Source organism: Clarias gariepinus, chromosome 8, assembly GCF_024256425.1.
Source record: "Clarias gariepinus isolate MV-2021 ecotype Netherlands chromosome 8, CGAR_prim_01v2, whole genome shotgun sequence".
NCBI classification, from domain to species: domain Eukaryota; kingdom Metazoa; phylum Chordata; class Actinopteri; order Siluriformes; family Clariidae; genus Clarias; species Clarias gariepinus.
In genome coordinates, this window is record NC_071107.1 from 17,675,325 (window position 1) to 17,696,982 (window position 21,658).

The 21,658-nt window shown below is 36.3% G+C and overlaps 3 protein-coding genes across 8 annotated transcripts in view; all 3 read right to left on the minus strand.

The window, feature by feature from the left end:
* zcchc24 (zinc finger, CCHC domain containing 24) overlaps window positions 1-1,571 on the minus strand; it is a 32,248-nt gene extending 30,677 nt beyond the window's left edge. Inside the window, exon 1 of the mRNA XM_053501928.1 lies at window positions 1,065-1,571. Coding sequence (XP_053357903.1) covers window positions 1,065-1,298 — 234 coding nt within the window. The 5' untranslated portion in view covers window positions 1,299-1,571. The remainder of the gene's footprint in view (window positions 1-1,064) is intronic.
* Window positions 1,572-4,007: 2,436 nt separating this feature from the next.
* On the minus strand, window positions 4,008-7,820 carry wu:fj13e08 (zinc finger protein 37). 5 transcript variants are annotated; one of them, XM_053501466.1, is made up of 3 exons: window positions 7,759-7,789; window positions 6,374-6,463; window positions 4,008-5,115 (listed from the first exon to the last, which is right to left on the minus strand). In XM_053501466.1, exon 3 carries the CDS (start codon window positions 5,043-5,045, stop codon window positions 4,062-4,064), a length of 984 nt encoding a protein of 327 aa, XP_053357441.1. In that variant the 5' UTR covers window positions 5,046-5,115; window positions 6,374-6,463; window positions 7,759-7,789; the 3' UTR covers window positions 4,008-4,061. The 5 variants fall into 5 exon arrangements, with proteins under 5 accessions (XP_053357441.1, XP_053357442.1, XP_053357444.1 ...); XM_053501467.1 differs by having other exon boundaries at window positions 4,008-5,118; window positions 7,759-7,783; XM_053501469.1 differs by having other exon boundaries at window positions 4,008-5,110; window positions 7,759-7,775.
* A 187-nt stretch (window positions 7,821-8,007) lies between these two features.
* Window positions 8,008-21,066, minus strand: paox (polyamine oxidase). Of its 2 annotated transcripts, XM_053501282.1 has the most exons (8): window positions 20,974-21,066; window positions 17,198-17,351; window positions 11,840-12,329; window positions 11,527-11,717; window positions 11,136-11,391; window positions 10,937-11,049; window positions 8,946-9,100; window positions 8,008-8,681 (listed from the first exon to the last, which is right to left on the minus strand). In XM_053501282.1, the coding sequence occupies exons 3-8, from the start codon at window positions 12,223-12,225 to the stop codon at window positions 8,535-8,537; spliced, it is 1,248 nt and encodes a 415-aa protein (XP_053357257.1). In that variant the 5' UTR covers window positions 12,226-12,329; window positions 17,198-17,351; window positions 20,974-21,066; the 3' UTR covers window positions 8,008-8,534. The 2 variants fall into 2 exon arrangements, with proteins under 2 accessions (XP_053357257.1, XP_053357256.1); XM_053501281.1 differs by lacking the exons at window positions 17,198-17,351; window positions 20,974-21,066 and adding an exon at window positions 16,488-16,732.
* Window positions 21,067-21,658: the final 592 nt, after the last annotated feature.

Here is a 21,658-nt window from a genome sequence, read left to right on the forward strand (position 1 = left end):
CATGTCATTTTACATGCTGCCTGATTTTGTAGAATAATGTTCTCATCAAAGAATTGTGATAAACGCATCCAAACTTTCACAGAAATGTAATTACACAGCGGAAACTAATGCATTTAAAAAAAAACAATCTTCCACAATTTTCCCTTTTTTCTTTTTTAAGATTGGCAGGTGAAAGCAATGGAAGAGCGAAGATCATTTAAAGGAACGCATTCAAGGTGCATAACACAAAGACACAAGTTCATCATGAGTGGAAGAGACGAGTCAGAAATGGCAATCGTGTAAAGGATGTTTTGTAAATAAATTTTGCATTTTGCTAAGTATACAGATTTTTTGGACCTCCTGTACTACATCAGATCAGAAATTAGTCCCCTTTAGCATTCATGGAACATTGTTTAAATAGTCACGTCTTAAGCAATGAATAGTGTGTGCATAGCCTGTATAAGGATTTAACCCTCATATTAACATTGATATTTGACCTTTTCTTTAAGAAAGCAGTAACTCTGTGATCTTAACACATCACAACATCATAACTTATTTCATCTGGGAGGTATTTGAGGATGATGAACATCTCATAATCAGGTTACATAAGATTAAATTTAAATGAATTTGCCAATTTTAGAAAGACACAGTTAAGAGTAATATATAGTATGGAGATAGTGTTTACATAAGAGTCTGTGCGATTCAGTGAGTCAAATCAAAGCGATTCATTAATGAATCAGTGTCTGTGTGTGAAGTTCACTAACATTCTTCAACTTCATATTGAGAAAATTATTATTATTTTTTTTAAACAAGTTGTATTATCGATAATGTATTGACAATAACAAAACAAGAGCTGAGTGTGTCATTCAGAAATGGTTGTTTTATTATAAAAAGTGAGTGTGAACGCAAAAGCTATTTAGCGATAACTAACGGATTCATGTGGCTCGAAATAAACGTCATGGCGCTGCTTATAGACACGGAGCCGTGTGAGCTCACACACACACACACACACCAGGCACAAAGTCAGACTGACGCGAACTTTTCTTGGCACTAAATAGAGAGTGAATCTTCAGAGAAAGGCCCACCTCGTTGCGCTGCAGCTGGAAGAAGCTGTTGAGATAGTTGGAGCTGAGAGAGGAGCTGAGCTCGGCGGCGGGGGTTTTGCTGTAGCTCAGGTCCGGATGGCCAGAACTCGCTTCGGGTCGGAAAGCATCGAAAGCGCTGGTCTGGTGCGTGTCTTGTAAAGAGAGATAAACCCAGTTTAAAAGCTGCGCGGGCTGGTACACCGAGCTGCTGCTGTCAACAGACAACAAGCTCATCTTTAACTGCGGCTAACTTTCTCTTCTGCCACAGTTACTTGTTTTAGACAACTTCGATGACTTGCACGGCTAAGTTTAGTTATAACGCCGCGTCCTGGGCTTTTCCACACCCTTCAGCTCGAAAAGACGCCCTTCTCCCCACTCGGAAAGTGATATTCCTGCCCCAAAACCCCTCTCCGTTACTAGTTCAACTATTCCTCTAACATGTCATGACGGAAAAAAACTGTTTTAGCGCGTTGCTCGCGGCCCGTTATCTGTCTTTATTTGCACAGCTACAGCTAGGACATCATTGCGTATTCAGTAGGTATCCGTGTGCGTCATCGGCTCTAACAGCCAATCAGCACATGGAATACAACACATGCGATACATATTAATGAGGCTCGATAATTATTGGCTAATATTAAGCACTTATCAAATATTCACACTGGCAAGCTGCTAGGGCCATGTCAACCCAAAGTCTGAAACAAAACAGAAATTGTATTCGAGTACCTATTAAAACTGGTTGAGTCATGCGCATATCGTAATATGAATGGTATATATAATGACAAAGTGCATTAAAGGTTATATATATATATATATATATAAACGGATCTTGGAGAAAAACAAGCTTTGATTCTTAGATCAATTACAAACTTCTTATACTAGTTCCTGGAAACATCGCAATGTCGACAAAACTAAACTCAGCAAATTCATTTTAAAACGTTTTTAAGCTTTTTAGGTAATTACTACGTTATAACAAGCGGTGTGTATTTTCACATATTCCACTCAAAAGGAAAACAGACTCACATAAAACAAATGGTCCTGTTTATTTAGCTAGAGGTGAGATTTCTAAGCAACTCCTAAGTAAACATATAACACTTTTCAACACACTGTTGCTTTCACTTCTTTAATCTCAGGATAAATACATAGGTGATGACAAAAGTACTTGTTTCTTTTTTTTAAGGGTTGATTTAATTAGTACAATTTATGGCAAATACACCCTTTAAAATAAGTTCATAAGTTAAAAATGCAGAATGATCTCAGACACTTGCAATATACACTGCTGTATATTTTAAGATTCATTAATCTTATACACAAATAATTAAATGCAGAAGGACTATTTAAGGGTAACCATCAAGCACGCATGTGGTTAAGAGACAAATAAACCCAGTAGTTCCAGCCCTAATAAACCACTGTGCACTTTAAGGGATTTAAGCTACTCCCAGAAGGTTTTGAAGTGTTATTCATAAAATAAATGTAGCTACTGTACATCTCTTGAAAGGATGGTCTTAATGTAGCCTAATAATCTAATTCTGAATATGATGAATAATATTGCATCATATTCAGAATTAGAATAAAACTATTAAAAGGTGCATTAATATGATACCTCAAGAATCAAAAAATACTGTCTGACTCAGTAGCATGCAGATCTCCATGCATTATGTTTAAACTCCCCCTTGTGGTGCTGTAAAGAATCGTTCCTTTTGCATAAAATGTACAACTACATTTACAATTATGGCATTTGGTAGATACCCTTATCCAGACTTACAAAAATTGTTACGGTGTTTAAAAAGGGGGGGAAAAAGAAAGACTGCATTTAGAAACAAAAACAACAAAAAAAATTAAAAGGACATCACATAGTGATGATTTATATCCAGCTTGTATTAAGCAAACTGATAAATTTTACTAAGTGCCTTATTTAAAAGGTTAATTAGCAGATTTTTAATTATTTAAACTTTATTGCATATTCATTATTTTTACTGATTTTGAATCCCTTAAATGACTAATTTATTGATTATTATTTTGTTGATTGTCTAATTGATTTTTTTTTTGTTGTTGTTGCAAATTTGCACTCTTAAAATAGCCTTAATATAATTCAAGCAACAACAATAAACATTCTTTGTCAATTTGGAGTAGCCAGGAAAAAATACTAAAGCGAAGAACCATTTCCCATAATGTTTATTATAATACATAAACTAGTAGCATACATAAGCATACATAAAATGTACTAAGGCATTAGAGGTTAAAAGCTCTTACTTCACTTACTTCTGGAAATGAAAAAGCTTGTCCAGGCATTGCACACACCCTGAAATAATCAGTGCAATCCTTTCATAGTGAATGCTCAAGTTAATTCTGTCCACCCTATGGTAAAATGAATGTGGAAAAATACAGTAGTGAGATCTTCAAATGTCATTTTCGTGAATTCTCAGCACAAACTGCAAACATTACTGTTTGTTCATTTTAAGCTATTTCAAAAAGATTGTTATTTTTAAAAAACGTATACTTTAATAATATATATTTTTAAAAAACATTTTACATCTGTGAGGAATTTTTTGTTTCTAGGGATGTAAAGCACTAGGTAGACACTCGACATACAATATCATGGTATCGAGGTGCTGATTCAATCTTTATTGCGATTATATATATATATTAAAAAATAATAATTCGAAATCACCCTCCTAATTATTTGCTCGTACCACACACATACTGGAACCCTGCGATACCTTCCAATGTGTGAACAGTTTAGACCACGCCACCTGCAGGATTATCGAGGAACAGCAACATTTTACATCAAATGCGAAAATATACAAATGAAAAATTAATTGCAATTTTTTTTTTGAGTCATTGCAATACATGGGCTGCCACACAAAAGAATAACAATAAATCATTAAATCATTTTTCCTCAATCTCTACTTTCTTCCCTGCCTTTTAAAAAGCTTTTCTTCAGTCTTTATTTTATTTATGTACAGTATCATTTTCTTTTCATGTGACTATGATAAAAATCTATTTTTCATGATTTTTCATGTGTAATCTGTAACTGTAACCATATTTATAGGCTCTTCCACAGACATTACACTCAAAAGGCTTTGCATCTGAATGAGTTTTTTTGTGCTTGTTCAGGATATAAATCCGCTTGAAGCTCTTGCCACACTCTCGGCACACGTATGGTCTCTCTCCCGTGTGATCACGCTGGTGCACTCCTAAGTCGTACTTGTCAAAAAACCTTTTGTCACACTGGTCGCAAGAAAATGCCCTTTCCCCAGCATGTCTGCGCAGATGGATTTTCAGATAGGCAGGTTTGGAGAACATCCTGCCACACTGATCACATTCGTACGGCCTTTTCCTACTGTGCCCTCTCCTGTGGTCACTGAGAAGATCATACCGTTTAAACCTTTTCCCACAAGTTTCACAACAGAATGCTTCTTCATTGTCAATGTTTGAGTGCACTTTTAAAAACGTCCTGCCATCATGGCCTTTGTCACGGTGATATTTCTTATGTTTCTGTGTCTTTTTCTGTTTGCATTTTCGTTTCTTGTCTGCATTTGAAGCACAAATCTTTACAAAAGCACAATTTGTTTTTTTATTTAAACATTTATTTAGACGTGTGTTTAGGTTTTCTGCGCATTCTACATCAGACTCTTCATCTTCCATTTCGATAGGAGGAATCAGGCCTTGTGGTAATTCATCATCAGACTGCTGAGATACTTCACTGGTTAGGGTCAGGCCAGAGTCATCATGCTGCTCCTTTTCAATAAGTTCATTCATCTCAGCAGGCTCTTCCTTTATGTCGTCCAATTGAGCACAAGGCAACAATTCTGACTGAGGTAGCTCTGATTCCTGTTTAACTTGTACAGGGCAGGTCAGGTCAGAGTGCAGATCAATAGTGTGCAATGACAAGATGCAGCTTCTTTTAGGTGGTCCATGTTGTGTGTTTTGTTCAGTTTTAATCCGACAAAGCCTCGGTACAGATGACAACCCAGTCTCCATGACTCTCAAGACGATCTGGCATTTCCTGAGGTGTGTACTACTGCTCTCAGAACCTTATTTATTTCCTCTCCTGCTTCCAAGAGAAAAGGGAAAAGCAATAAGCATAAGCAAAAAACAAAAAAAAAGTTAAAAAACAAAACAAAACAATCAATCAAAAATAAAATGAGTTATAGTACTTCACAATTTAAAGATGTGTCATTAAGGACATATAATCTTTCTCCAAATATCTCAGAAGGCTTCCAGAGCAAGAAAACATTCAACTCCAAAACTACTGGCACATTTTAGAAAAAAGGCCAAAAAGGGCCATATTTAAATGAAACAAAAAGAAAAAAATTAATACTATTTATTTTATCTTACTTTAAAAAGATGAACCGAATGAAAACCACCTCCTTTTTTATTTTAGGTTTGATACAACAATAGCAGGGTATATTGATTACAATAATAGTTTTACTTTAGCAACATCAAACTGCTTCTTTAGTTTATGTCCTGCATTTACAGTTTTTATCTGATTTACCCTTGTAGTTAAATGAGAAGCAGGTATTTCTTTTTTTTAATCCAGCAATAAGCAAGATGTTAACCAAGTTGCGTCTTTACAGTTCACATCTCTCGCAAATACAAGGCCCTGCTGTAATGAAACTTCATCAGTTATGTGACTTATCAGATTGTATTGCTGAGCAAGTCTCCATAAATTAATATTTCTGTTCTCTGCCATCTGATATCCTCCAGACCGTATCTAATGTAATATTTTTGTTCTGGCAAAAAAGATGCAGATATATCAATGATGATTAAAATGCTCCCACAGACATGTGTACCTGTAGCAAATGTAATGTGATTACGATAGGAGTTATTAAATGTTAGACAAATCCATAATATCCTCAATTCTTTCACAAAAGATACATGTGTAGCTGTAGGAACTGTAATATAATAAGCAGAATGTTTTAGAAACACTCTCTTTTTAGCTTAAACAAAGGGAACACACTTTCCTATTGGTCGGCAAAATCTGTTTCTACCTGTTCTTCTAATCTGCTATACCTACTGACTGTGTACAGTAAATGTAAGGGATGTGTTGAATTCATTTACAGACATGTGAACCTAAGAAAATGTAATACAATAATCAGAATGCTTGAAAATCAGTCTTTTAAATTTAAACAAGTGGAACAAATTTCCTGGACATCAGGAAAATCTGTTTCCCCTCCTCCCTGCTGGCTGTAGAAAGATCAGGGATGAGATAAAAGCACATGTGTACCAATGCCTAGGAAAATCTGTTAAAATATGTATTAACTTTGTATGTTAGAAATTTAAAGAATAATGAATCAATTCAATCTTACCAACACATTGTCTTTACCGCTATATCCTGTATACAGAGCTGCGATACACCCTGGACAGGGTTCCAATCCATCGCAGGACACAGACACACACTACGGGCAATTTGTGTAAATGCCAATTAGCCTAATCTACATGTCTCTGGACTATTGGTGGAAATCAACTAAGCATGGAAAGAAAATGAAAAACTGTGCACGCAGACCCAAGATGGGAATCAAACCCAGACCCTGGAGGTGCAAGGCCACGATGGTAACCATTAAACCAATGTGCCACCTAAATCAATTCAGATGTTAAATATAATATTAAATGCTTGGCCTGCTTCATGTCTGTTTAATTACCGGGAAACATATATCATGGATTTCAGGAAATTATGCTTTCCTATGATATTTGGGCAAAGATGTAGCTAAAATGGCTGAAAGTCTTTCACATATATTATTACACATGGATAACTATTAAATATTAAATAATCATCAAAGCTTAGAATTGCAGAATGCTTCAATCATTTACAAATTGAAATTGTTTTTAAATCATCAGCAATGAGGTCTAGACTCGCTGTATGTATATTTAAATAGGGAGAACCTCATATACTAGCCTTAAGATAATGGTTCTCTTTATAACTAAGCACTGATCAGCTTCACATCTTAATGCAAACACTTTTGTTTTATGATTTTGGTGTCCTGTCCACACACTAATAGTTTATTAGAAATAGATTTGGTTGTATGAACTGATTTTCGTATGAGTGGAAGGATTATTGTCAATAGTAGATCATAAATATGCGAAAGTCCTTTAAAACACCTGGGCGACGCACGGTTTAAAAGCAGCGCACGCGCCATCGCGTTGCTAGGTTACCAATATATCCCATGCCCGTTAGGTCTGGTGAAACAAATCATCCGGTAAAAATAATGATGATAATAAAGTAAATATTCCGTAAGTAATTATGTTTTTATGTGACTATTCCAGTGATATCTCGATAATAAAATACTTTATAAACCCACAGTTCATTCCCATTAACGTAAACTCTCCCATCTCTGCGGCTCAGTGTTTACGGCCGCCATTTTTAAAGCTGCAGTGGCTCATGGGATATGTAGGACATTAATGAATACCTGTATTCAGCTTTCAAACCCCGGACAGATAAAAGCTCTCCCTGAGGCAGCATGACATGCAAGCATCTGATACGGACTCGATGCCTTAATCTTTACATTTCACACAAACCTCCAGTACATTGGAGATGCCCGAATAGTGATAATCAGATATAGTCCTAAAATAGACAGCGCAGGAACAGGAAAAAAATCCCAAAACTGGCGATATTTTTACTGGAATACGACTGAGCACAAGAGCTGCACACTGACTACAGGGATTATAAAAGCACGCATAGGTTATAATTACTCACACAGCACAGAAAGCGACGTCCTGTTTACATTGTGTTGTCGGTGGATCCGTCATCAGTCTGACTCTGTATCACCACCTAGTGCTGTGGAGGAGACTTGATGCAAGTTTTGCACTGAAGGTGGCGGTGATGAGGGGGTGTATAAACACAAAAGTGGACTGTTAATTATTTCCAGGAAATTTAGCGTTACAAAAATATATGATTTATAATGCAATGGTGCACAATGCTAAAATAAAAATCTTGAGCCTGAACTAGACTTGTACACATTATTTATTGAGATTGCCCAAATCACAATACAGTATTCAAGTCATGTGTTTGATTTCATTTTTCTTAAAAACAAACAAACAAACAAACAAACTGTGAAATGAATAAAAAAATGAGAGAAGGCAAATACATGAGGGAGAGATAAGAGGTCATGTAAAAACAAAATAAAAGATGATGTGGAACAGAAATCAGGAACGTATATTAAGTGTCTAAGTAAGGTTTAAAAAACATTTAAAAGATTTTCTAATTAATCTATCTAAAATCAAATTTCAAAATCAAATCTAATGTTAGTTTAAAACTAAAAAACTTTTTTCTTTTTTAATGCATGAAAAAGTTTAACTGGTAAATTTGGCTGCTGACAACAAATATAAAGTTAAAATATTTTATCAACTTTAAAATATAAAACTCAGCATATAAACCTTCTTATTACAACTGACTTATAAAGATAGGGCAATAGTTTTTGTTCTATCAGGATATCACTGGAATCTCTTTAAAAGAAGCGCAGAGTTAACTTTTTACAAATTTGCTGTGATCTTTCTCTGTGATGGATTGTAGTGTGATATGAGGCGCTCTGCTTCTCTCCAGCCAGCAAGCAACGCTCCATGGACAGTGGAAAAGAAAGATCTGTGTGTGGCCTCTCCAGCATACAGCACCTGTAAGGGCTACAGACGAAGGCCAAGCTATATCACTTTTACATCAAAAACAAATGACTACAGGTAATAAGCACTTGTAAGATTGTAAGATTTTCACTGAAGTTCGTCCCATGACAAAATTGCTATTACAAAGATAAGATTACGATCAAGAAAACAATGTTATCTAATAAAACAGTTTATAGGCTTAAACATTATACAGACACTGGAACTCAGAAGGAATCAGAAAACTTTGTCCTACTGTGAAGTGATGAAGATAACTATACTGTAATATACCTCAGCTTTTGAGCCTGTTAGTGGAAGAGGCTCCGCGAGGTTATCAATATCTTGGCCTGAGCAACCTTTTGCCACATAAGAGTATGATCCGCAAGTGTAGGGATCATGGAACCATTGAGACCGGACAAGCTTCTTTGGTGTAATTGTTGGATTTCCTGCAACATTGCAAAAATATTTAGTTTTTAATGTGCACATATACTGTAATATACATACGTTTGAACATATTAAAATTATTTCTGCCACAGCCCTATTTGAATCCCGAATATATCAAAAATTATTGAATAAATTTTCTGTAACAGCTACCCTGACAGTGATGGCAACTCTAACTCAATTATCGCAAAACACACACCCATATCTTGATAGCTTGCTTTAAATACCATAAATTTTTATTACATAAAGAGCTGGGAAATTTAATTACAAAAAGAGCTTTGGATAAATTACAGTAAAATGTATGTCATGTTACATAACATCTGTGTCGTAATGTTAACAGCATCATACAGCAATAAGTTCACCTGTAAAACTGCAGAGAGTTTAATATAAAGAAATAAAAATGGCAGTAATGGCAGTATTACTGACCTTTTTCATAAATCACAGAGTGTTTGTGTTTATAGCCTTTTCAGCAGGTAAATGCCATAACTCCACTACAGTACGATATTATACTATTTTCTTTTTGTAGTTAGGTAAATTTTATTACTTATGTCTAAATAACAGACATAACATGATTAATAATTACCCATCCTGCAAGTAAAGTCAGTTTTAATGCTAATTCAACTTGCTAAAGTTATCGGAATATCAACCACTGTTGATCCTGGTTATGGGCAGGAAGGGATTAAAAAATATCAAATAAAAATTTTAACATACATACCTAACATTTTGAAAATGAAAACTGACTAAAATTTCCTAATGCACCTTAATGTATTAATAAATAGTTAAAAAGAATGACATGACATTTATTAACAAACAAAAATTGTAAATCACTGACAAAATTCTGCAGTTAAAGAGAATAAAACTTTTATTTTTTGTGGTATGGAACGTAACTGGCTGAATTTCATGGGTCTGACAGTTCACAATTTCAAAACGGGTCGCATCGTGACACCTCAAGGTTGATTATCTTTCCATGGAGTTTTATAACTTAATTAATTTAATATAAGATTTTGTATAATTTTGATGCATCTTGTTAAATCATCACTGTCATTTTACTGTGATAACTGCTTCCATAATACTTATACAATTTATGTTATGTAAAAAAATTCAATTACCGCTACGACGGATATAAATAGAGGTGGCAGTAAGGGTGTTTTCACAATAAGGCTCCGGGTTCATTTCCGAGTGCACAAAAACATTCTGGTTCATGGATTTGGACTAGTGAGAACACAGTCAATCCGCGGCAGCTCAAGGACAAAAAAAAGACAAATTTCCCTGAACATAATATAGACAATAATGTGTATATAGTCATAATATACAATATGTTGTATTCAACAAAAATCTATAAGGGTTTATTACAATGAAAAATAAATATTGCAAAAACTTAAAAATGCAGGCGTCAACTACCAACCAGACAGGGTGAAGACTATCATACACTTTCTCTGAGACATGTGATGCCAGACAACCACATCTTTTCGAACTGCTCTCACTCAACATTTTGGATGCAACAAAAGTCAAAGCAAATCTCTATCCATCCCCTTTGCTTGCGTAAGCTCACAGACATCCATGATTGGCCAGCGTCACCTGATTGCTGCGGGAGTGTGGGTATATAACATCCCTTAGAAAGCACAACCAATCTGCTTTATTACAAGCAAAAGATTCTCCCCCGGAGTCAATCTTCAGATTGCTGTAGCATCACTTGGGAACTGAATTCGTGATCTTTGGCTGAAAGGTCAAATCCCCTTCTATTTCGCCACTTGGAAGCCCAAAAAAATGCTATTTTAACATTGTTGTGTATACATTTCTATGTGCTCTATATTAAGTATGAACATAGTTATTAGAATTACCTGTAAATCTGCGAAGGAGCTGAGTCACTGTGTGCAGCACTTCCTCTTCAGGCAGAGTTTCCATATACTCAGACTCGTGCCCAGCAATCCAACCACAAAGGATATGGCCATATCTGCGTCATAAAAAAAAAAAAAATAATAATAATGTACAATTTAAATATCTGAAATAAGATTAAATTAAGAACTGAATCCTGCTTACCTCTCTGTCGGTTTCAGTACAGAGAAGCAAGACATCTTCCTGATCCAGGAAGTCTTCATATCAGAAACATGATTCTGAAGATCATGTTCATCCTCCCATACAAGGAAAAGCACTTCACAGTCTTTATCCCAAAAGGGCTGCTCAAACTCTAAGAATATTTTATTATTGGTACCAAAACCCAATCTCTGGATGGCGTGCAACTTGTGTTGTGGCAGAGGAGGATTTAGAAGAGTGTTGTGGTGTTTCTTCATATAACCTTTACAAATCAAGACAAATATTAAATTCTTAATCATAATACAGCATGAAATAACAAGGAGAAACAAACATGAGATTGTATAAAATGTACAAAGAAGACAAATAATGTATGGATGGTGCAACAAACTAAACATACCCAGTGGAATGGTAACAATGACATGATCTGCCTCAAAAGTCTCTCCGTTAACACATTCGACTTTAACAGGACATGACCCTCCTCCTGAGCTCAACTGGTTATTCCAGTGAATACACTTAACTGGTTTATTAAACAAGACAATGTCCTTTGGCAGTTCATTCATTATGTGTGTAATTAAGCCTTCATAGCCTCTGAAAAAAGGACACAAATACATAAATTAGATTCAGAATTTACCTATATCCTCAGCTTTAGCTATGAATATTTAGAATAATCTAAAGAGAAGCTGAAGAACAACAGCTTATGACGAGCTTACCCTGGAAAAGTGCAGTCCAGTCCTGGAAGGGACTTATACATGCCAAAGGATTCAAGGTCCACATCATCCATTGTGTGTGTCCCACTCACACCACACTCAAGCTTTATCATTGTGCTGAACATAGCCTGTCTAAGCTTTCTAGCCTCATCATCTTTCCATTCATCATTGCTGATCCGAAGAGCCTCTGTTTTAAGGAACTCCCCCACAGTAGACATGGGAGCTCTGCTACTACTGTGAAACTCCATGCACTTCTCAAGTAATTTCAGAAAGACCTCCACTGCAGGTGCCATTACTTCAGCCTCAAGCTTCTTGCCTGAGCTGGAAAGCCAGGTAGGAAAGAAAAGTGGATGACCACCAACATCCACAGACTGATTCTCCTCAGACATGGACTCTTCGTCAAGTAGCTGGTACTGGGAGGCCAAGCGGAAGACTGGGTTCTCCTGTGAGGGACCATGGATCCAGTTGGCCCCTATTTCTATGATTTTATCACCTGGAGGAAAAAAAAGCAAAGATTTATGACATATTAAATAGATTTTATTTTTGGTCAGGTTTTACTGTACTGTACTGTTTAAAAATATGATTTCTGTAAGAATTAATCTCTATGGATTAGATTGTTTTCCTATAATAATACATTCTAAAGTGTTTTATTCCTCTTTTATGACAGCAAATTGTCAACAATTATTTATGAATTATATAACAGCATGTGGTACTTTATCTAGTGATGTTTATAAATTTTAGTTAATAAATGCTGTTCATGTTATCACTTACATTAAGAAACAGTCATCCCCTCACTAACTCGTTCTTTCTGAGTGCTTTAAATCTGGTCTCAAATATTTTCCCATGAATGTTACTAAGCCTTATCACCTTCAACTTCTTTCACAAATAAGAAATACAGTTACTGTCTTATTACAATTTTTTTTTTAAAATCATTACTTTTATTAGTCTGTATATTATAAGGCTTATATTTCTGTCTGCCAAAGAATCCCTGAGATTTACTGTGGCCAGTTACTACAATCAATCATGTACTGTATTAGAGCGAGTGCATTAATATAAACCTGCTATTTAAACAAAAGTGGAAAAGGCAGAGCCATGCTGTTAAAGAAAATTGACTGCTTTTTTTTAAACCTTATAACTATTCAGGTTTAAGAATTAAACAGCACTGAGGTACAAGCCAATGTTATGTATCACATTCAAGCTACTTCTGCATTCAAACATGCTGACAGGGACAAATTAGTAACCTTTAGTTACAGTTTCTAAGGAAGTGACAGTGCATAGTTCATATAGTGCAGAGATACAGGTCCATACATTTATTACTCTAGTTCATGCACGCACTAACCCATGAATTCAATAAAACAGTAACAAATAGCTGACAGTGGTTTATGTAAACATCACAGGAGATAAGAGGTTTTCAAGCCTACATCTGCAGTGTGTCAAATTATGAATATTTTTTACTTTATACTTTAATTACACTATTTGTTAGGATTTTTTTTGGACACTTCTCCTAGACTGTGAAATCTCATATGCATATGTGTGTGTGTGTGTGTGTGTGTGTGTGTGTGTGTGTGTGTGTGTGTCTTCCTTCCAGCCAACAAGCAGCAAAGCTGACCTGTAAACTTATGGAAGCACAGCAGACACTTCAAGCTTTTCTGTAATAATTTTAAACTGAACAATCTCAAAGCACAGTCCATTTTCTTGGTTTAAACTTTAACTGTTCTTAAAGGAACAAATCAAAAGATTTGTACCTGTGTCACAATCTGTCATACTCCTGCGTAAATTCACAGCATACACTATTCTCATCTTAAGTAATAATTAAAGTGGAGGTGAGTTAGTCTTAGTAACAATTTAATATCATATTTTACTACAACCTTAGCATTACAGTTGTTGGATACGGTGTTGTGTTGTGTCTTCACTCATAAAACAAATTAATGATATACATATTTATGTAATACATACAGTAGATTTATATTGTGTGCGGTATTTTAGGCCGCATCATTCCTCGTTATGCTTCCTTATTATGCCATTTGACATTTCTTTGGATGCCTTTTCCCGAATGGTTCCTATTTAAAATCCACCCACCCACCGACTCCCCACACCACCACTGTGTATAAACTGTGGTGATTACCTTGTTTCCTGAACATGGTATCACCTGCATGGGATTGGCTTATCTGTTATGAGATGGTATGCTGATAAACCATGGCTTGTATATTAAGAATGCTTTCGAATTGGCATATTTCTGCATGCAGAGCCCATACTTGCACATTGACCATGGTAAATGTTACTTATGAGCTTTGTTTCAATGCTTATCTGGTGCTGTAATGCTACGACCTGTATGTTGGGTCTGCTTAGCCATCTTGTTCCCCTAAATTGTGTATTCATAACAGTTTATTTCCCTATCTATCTTTTTATATCTGATGTTTTTAGTTATACACTGCAATGAGGTGTGACTGGATATTTCACAACACTATGTGTTTTGTGCCTTATAAATAAGTTAATCTGTAAACAACAGACCTTATAGGACATGTTCTCTTTCTTATGTCGTATAAATAATTATTTGCCTTTGATAAAGTAGGAATCATTGCTGTGGCTGAGAACACAGCTATAAAAGTAACACTTCATGCATATTATAATATTTAATGTTGTAAACAGCAGTTAAACATTATGAACCATTTTATATAAATAAAAAAATGAAATAAATAAAAAACTTAAATTAACAGAAAAAAAATAAGATGACCTGATATTATGCAGAGTTTTAAAATGCCATTTAAAATGGGTAACAGGACACAGTCAGCTGTCTTCATTGGTCTAGTTATAAGGGCAGTTAGGAAACTGTGTCTGGCGTTACCCATGATAACGAGAGCTGCAGAAAGAATTAGGTTCGTTGAAGAAGTGGGTTCAGGATTAACTTGAAAAACCTGGGCTCTAAGGTGGCAACAAATTGACATTTTTTTTTTTGTCATTTTACAGAAATGACAACAAAATAAGTTTATTTCGAAAGCTGCTCTGAACAATCGTCCGTCACTCAAAATTGGCCGATAATCACTTAACTTTTATAGACTGGTAGTCTTCCAACTGGCCAATCACATAAACGAAAAACGATTGTGGAGCCGCAAGTTGACAGCCACAATAACACTGTGGTCACCAGTCTGGGAATATTACCAAGTCTGTAAACCACAGCAAAACCAAATGGGATAACAGCTGCCAAAAGCTTTAACACAACAAACCTTATTTCCCACTTAAGGAACAAAGCACCGTGGATAATTATGTATGTAAAATTATGAAGGCAGCAGCTAAATCTTGTAAGTCAACCCTCACTCAACCACCTTAGCCTTGAGCCTAAAATATACACAAATAATAATGAAGTGAGAAAAAAGGAGTGGTTTTGTGCGCTGGGTTTACCTTACCGCTGCAAAAATGCGGGCTGATATAAAAGGTGAGCAACTGTTCAGATGCTAATTAAGGAATGAAAATTTTTTGCTCTTAAGTCAAACATCAGCTATTATATTGGTAGTTTCAGTTTCTTTATAATTCACGTGGAACAAATATGTGAGGAAAAAAGAATGGAATATGTTGCCTTGCAATAAAAAAAAGTTTTACATTTATGATGCTTTCTCAGATTGCAAATAAATAAACAAGACTACATAATAAATAGAACACTTTAAATAGCTGATCCCAATGTTTCCCTAAACACCTGGGATCAGCACTCGATATTGGCCAATTCTGATTTCTATGATCGGATCGGTCCCCAAAACACTGATTGGAGCACAGCTAATCATTACTATACGCTTCAACAACATGCAATTTTAGATTATTTTTAGGTGTAGGATAGTATATGGGGCTTAGGTTATATACTGTACTGTAATGTTAGTAGCCGCATGCCAGTGGGAAGAAGTGGTTCAGGTTAGCACTGATGAGAGTTTTTTTTTCCACCGCTCTAGTTCAGGTGCCTGATTTATGAGAGAGAGAAACTGCATGATAGTTTACCTTTGTTACATATACATTAAAAGTGATAGCTAATGTAGGCACAGTTTGCTAAAGATCGGTTCTGATTTAATTGCTATTAATCTACTGTATTTTCACAGTACTGCTAGATTTTAATGTTAAGTTGCTAGATTGAGCTTTATGATACTGAAATCTGTGATTGATTATTCTGAACCATTTTATTATTATTATTATTATTATTATAATAGTCAACAATAAAATGAGCCACATTAGGATTTTTTTGCTCCGGTGACACCAACTAGAACTACAAATAGAGTTCGCACTGATGTTATGAAGATGAACTTGAGGTTTCCATTGGCAGCTGTTGCTTATATAAAAAACTGAAACAGCTTTTAGACACATAATCATGTTTTAAGCTAGCATGTAAAAAACAAAAACAAGAATGTACAATAAATAATTAAATCATAATAAAAACTTCTCTTAAATTGCGGTTGAACTCTGTCTCTCACTCTGGTATTAACGATCACAGCACGTCAGATGCCAGATGTTACTGAAACACTGACAGTTATCTGGCTGTTATGGTTTAGTTACAGGGCTCGGGCAGAGTCGAGCAGTGCTGGGATTGAACTTTTGATCTGCACTGAGTAAGCACTGTGTGTGTGTGTGTGTGTGTGTGTTTCTGCCACAGACATACAGTTCTCTCTCTTACCCAGTCTGCCGGTTTTAACTCTCCCTCCGCTTCTTGCCGTTGCTTCAATAATGCGGACATTTCGGAAGCCCTGTCTGATTAACTTCTGCGCAGCACCGATTCCTGAAATCCCACATCCGATAATAAGCACTGTTGCGTCAAGACCGGAATGGAGACTCATCTTCTCCTTCCTCGAAGCTACTTTCTAACTCACTAATCAACACAGCAGTGACAGTGAGGCTGCAGGGGGAACGAGTCACTTCTGTCACTCAGCGTTTCTGTTTTGCATCTAGATGTATTACCGCCATCTAGCGGCTTGGAATCTGAAACAAGCGATCAACGGATAGAAAAAAAGACCACAGCAGTTTCCTTAGATAATCTTAGATATAATCCTTAAGCACTTTGTAAAGTCTTATCTATTTAATTTCTTGGATTAATCTCCAATCAAGTTTTTTTTTGCCGAATGCAGTTACTAGTTTTCCAGTGCCATTTTTAATCATTTTTTATCATATTCTTTGCATTTCATTAATACGTGTCTAATTGATTACAGTGTGTACAGATTCCATTCAGAAGTTTGCCTATCTTATTGTTTTTAATTGAGTCCTATAGGTCCTAAATTCTCTCACAACACACCACTTCCCCGCTCCCGTCTATGGTTTCATGTAGCTGCCGATGTCAAACTTAAAACGCTGCTAGACCAAAACGCTAAAAACAGTCAAGCACCCACTTACCTCTCAGCTCAAATCACACCCCACACTGCATTACGCTCCCTCAGATCCTCCAGCACTGCTCGACTGGTCCCACCATCTTTTAGGGACTGAGGAAGACATGCATTTAGACTGCTTCCTTTTTTGGCACCTAGGTTGTGGAATCATGTCTAGATGTCTGTTTAAAAAAAAAGGAAGAAAAAAAAAAACATTTACAACAACGTTTGACTGAAGGTACTTATACAGTAGTTATTAACCTAGTAACCAGTGTAAGGATCTTTAAAAAAAACTTGAAAACTTCAACAAAACTTTTGTGAGTTGCCCTGTTATTGCCCTTCTGAATGGAATCTGTACACAGATGTCTGCCAAATGTCTGTCTATTAGTGTAGAATAGCTATTATTTCTACTGTAGGCTATATAATGATATTTGATGAGTTTTTTTTCTTAATCATTGTCTATTATTACATTATGGAATAACCGTCTTTCCCAGTATAACATGTCTCAAGATTTTAGAATGATGAAAATTACAGGCCTCTCTCATCTTTTTAAGTGGGAGAACTTGCAAAGTTGGTGGCTGACTAAATCCTTTTTTGCCCCGCTGTATATTGATTACCTTCTCTGACTTCTAAAACTGTGTACCATCCAGTTATATATCTTACCATATGCTGCTAGCTTGTTAAATTCGATTAGCTGTCCTTCCACAGCATATCATCAAAATCATCAGCATATCATCTACATCAAAATTCTGCCCTTACTGTTTCCTCATTTGCCTAAGCTTTCCTTATATCTGCTTCTAATCCAATCTATTTCTTCATTTTCTAAATCCATTTTGGTATGCAGGCACAAGTTTCTAATTTCTAGGAAATAGGTTAATTATTCTTTTAGAATTCTCCATCGTCTTTTTCCTACTTGCAACATGAGTGCTGATGATTTTTACCAGGTTTTAAAATAAGTATTATAACTGTTTCTACTTTGTTTACATTTTTTCACTAGCCCAGAATTTTAGTACTGCCATCTATTTAATTCTAATATACTAACAGGGCAATTTAAATAATTATTTATTTAAGTGTCAGTTTTATTATTTAAATAATTCCCTATATTTTTAATATTGTCTTCCCTCCTATCTTATTCTAGTATTTTGGAGTTCTTATATTTTTTCTCATATAACTGCTGCTTTAGAGCTCTTTTATACCAAGTTCATGTTTTGAGTAAATGGTGCATTTTGAACTGTCTAAATACTCTGTTTCTATTGCATTTTTACATTTTTCATCACACCATGCATTTTTCTTCTTTTTTTTTTTTTGCTACATATCTCAGCGATGTTTCTACTGCTGTTTTAATAATAACTGTGCACCTTTTAATTTATTTTTTATAAATATACAGTCTTCTTTGTTTTTCGGCTGTTCCCTTTCAGGGGTTGCCACAGCGAATCATCTGCCTGCATCTAACCCTATCCTCTGCATCATCTTCTCTCACCCCAACTAACTTCATGTTCTCTCTCACTGCATCCATAAATCTCCTCTTTGGTCTTCCTTTATACCTGCCGCCTGGCAGTTCCAACCTCAGCATCCTTCTACCAATATTCTCAACTCTGAACATGTCCAAACCACCTCAATCGGGCCTCTCTGACTTGATCTCTAAAACATCTAACATGGGTTGTCCCTCTGAGAAACTAATTTTTGATCCTATCTATCCTTATCACTCCCAAAGAGAACCTCAAGATTTTCATCTCTGCTACCTCCAACTCTTTTCTTCAGTGCCACTGTCTCTAAGCCGTAGAGCATCGCTGGTCTCACCACTGTCTTGAACACCTTTGCTTTTACTCTCGCTTATACTCTTTTGTCACATAACACACCTGACACATTTCGCGACCTATTCCAACCTGCCTGTATCGGCCTCATCACCTTCTTTCCTGCTTTCCGGCTGCTCTGGATCATTGACCCTAAGTACTTAAAGTCCTGCACCCTCTTTATCTCTGCTCCCTGTAGCCTTACCCTTCCACTTACAGTAGGGTCCTCTTATTCATACGCATGTATTATGTCTTGTTACGACTAACTTTCATTCCTCTGCTTTCCAGAGTGTACCTCCATCTCTCTAGATTTTCCTCCACCTGTTCCCTGCTCTCGTTACAAAGCACAATGTCATCTGCAAACATCATTGTCATGGAGACTCTTCTAACCTCATCTGTCATCCTGTCCATCACCATAGCAAACAAAAAGGGGCTCAGAGCCGATCCTTGATGCAGACCCACCTCCACCTTGAACACTTCTGTCACACCTACAGCACATCTCACCACTGTCTTACAGCTCTCATGCATGTTCTGCACCACTCTAACATACTACTTTGCCACTCCAGACTTCCTCATACAATACCACAGCTCCTCTCTCAGCACCCTGTCATACGCTTTCTCTAAATCTACAAAGACACAATGCCTGTTACCTTCTCTGTACTTCTCCATCAGCATCCTCAAAGAAAATACTGCATCCGTTGTACTCTTTCTAGGCATGAAACCATATTGCTGCTTACAAATGCTAACACTCATGGCATGACATTAGGTAAATAAGTAACAACAACAACAGTCAGTGTTTTGGAACAGTTCTTGAAAGAACAGGATTGTCAAGCGCATTTGCAAAACTAATCAAATTCCATGATGAAACTGGCTCTCATGAAGACCATCAGATATATATTATTTATTCTACAGGTTCGTTGCACATTATTTATTGAGTGAAATAAATAACCTGCAAAAAAAACTATAGAAAAAGTAAAAAAAAAACAAAAAAACATTACAATTATGTCTTTGTGGTAGGGGCACAGTGGTAATGGAGGCTAAACCATAGACTATAATTGGTGTTGACGCAAATCCTAAATTTCTGAAATATCGCCCTGAATGTCCTCTAAACAACTCAGATTATTCACATTGTTTTGCAAAACCAAACAGTTGTGTATTAGATATTGTGCTGCTTAATCAGCATTTACTGTAACTCTACCGTCTTCATCAATCACACTGACTTTTTTTGTCAGCCAGGTGACCAGTTCAAGTTTGACAACATTTTGAAGCGTAGAAATGGCAAGCCTCATCCTGCCAAAAAGACTATGAAAAAAGGGGTAAAGAAAATATTCAAATGTGTTGTGAATATTCTTTATATATTAATATAGACCTAGCCAGGTAGAGATTTATAGTTTTTAATAATTGATTGTTCAGTTCTTTGAATGCTGATTGATGTTAAAATCTTCCATACAGTCTTTTATTGTTTTACACTCACTTCAAGGATTTTAGCTATGTTTATTCTTTCCTTTCTGTTGCTTAACATTGAATTTCAGCTTCAATTTAAGTCCCCCCTCCCCAAGATTTTTTTAAACTTATGTCGCGGTGTGTCTTACCTTGATCACAAACTTCAGAGTTACAGTAACTATTTTTGTCATTGGTTTATTTAATGCTTCTCTCGAAATGTATCACATTATATCTTAACAGGCGCTTTTTCTGCTCTTTTTACTCAATTTTATTTATTTCAACTGCAATTTAATTAATTTTAAACCTCATAGGACACTTTATTTCTCCTAGTTTTGGTTAGTTATTTGGGTTCCATTCAACAACCGATGCGTCTTCTAGAACTATCTTAATGCGTACTTTATATCCTTCGCCTCTCCTGTTAGTCTTATAGTTTGTTCCTTAGCCGTTTTTTTTGAGCTTCATTTATTTAATCTACTTTTTTATTTAATCTACTTTTTACTTAGGTTTATCTATTAAAAATGCATTTATTCTGGACCATATTCCACCCTTTACTTTAGCCGCTACTTACGTCTGTTCCCCCAACGCACTTCCTGGTCCGTCACTGTCCTTCTCCCTCCCGGTCGTTTACAATCCGAGCTGTGTTCATTCTCGCCGAGCCTCTCCACCGGCCTCCCTCACAACCCGCACTAATCACTTACTCACTCACTTCCGGTTTTCTATCAGGCTTCGTGCGAGTCAGTCGGGCTCTTTTTACTGAGTCGGTTTATCAGTAAGACTCGGCTCTTTTGATTCATTACACATTATATTTAATGTAGCCTATTAGGATTTTACTGATGTTGTAGAGGAGACTTGTTCGGCTGTCAGTATGGCCTTTTCTTCCAGTTTGGAAGGCCATCCATGGACAGTCATCTCCCTCCCTCACTCTCTCATTCTCTATACTATTTATTCAGGGTGCCTGGAGCCTATGCAAAGAAACCCGGGGCATGAGGAAGGTACATGGCAGGGAACACACACGCGCACACACACTATGGGCAATGCACCAGTTCCACTGTTGGAGGAAAGCCAAGTCCCTGGAGGAAACCCAGCAAGAACATGAAGAAAATGAAAATACCATGCACATAGGGGCACTGGTGGCTCAGAGGGCTAAGGGACTGAGTTACTGATTGAAAGATCGGTGGTTTGATCCCCAGCTCCACCAGGTTGCCACTGTTGTTAACCCTATCTGCTCCAGGGGCGCTGACTCTGCGCTCTGA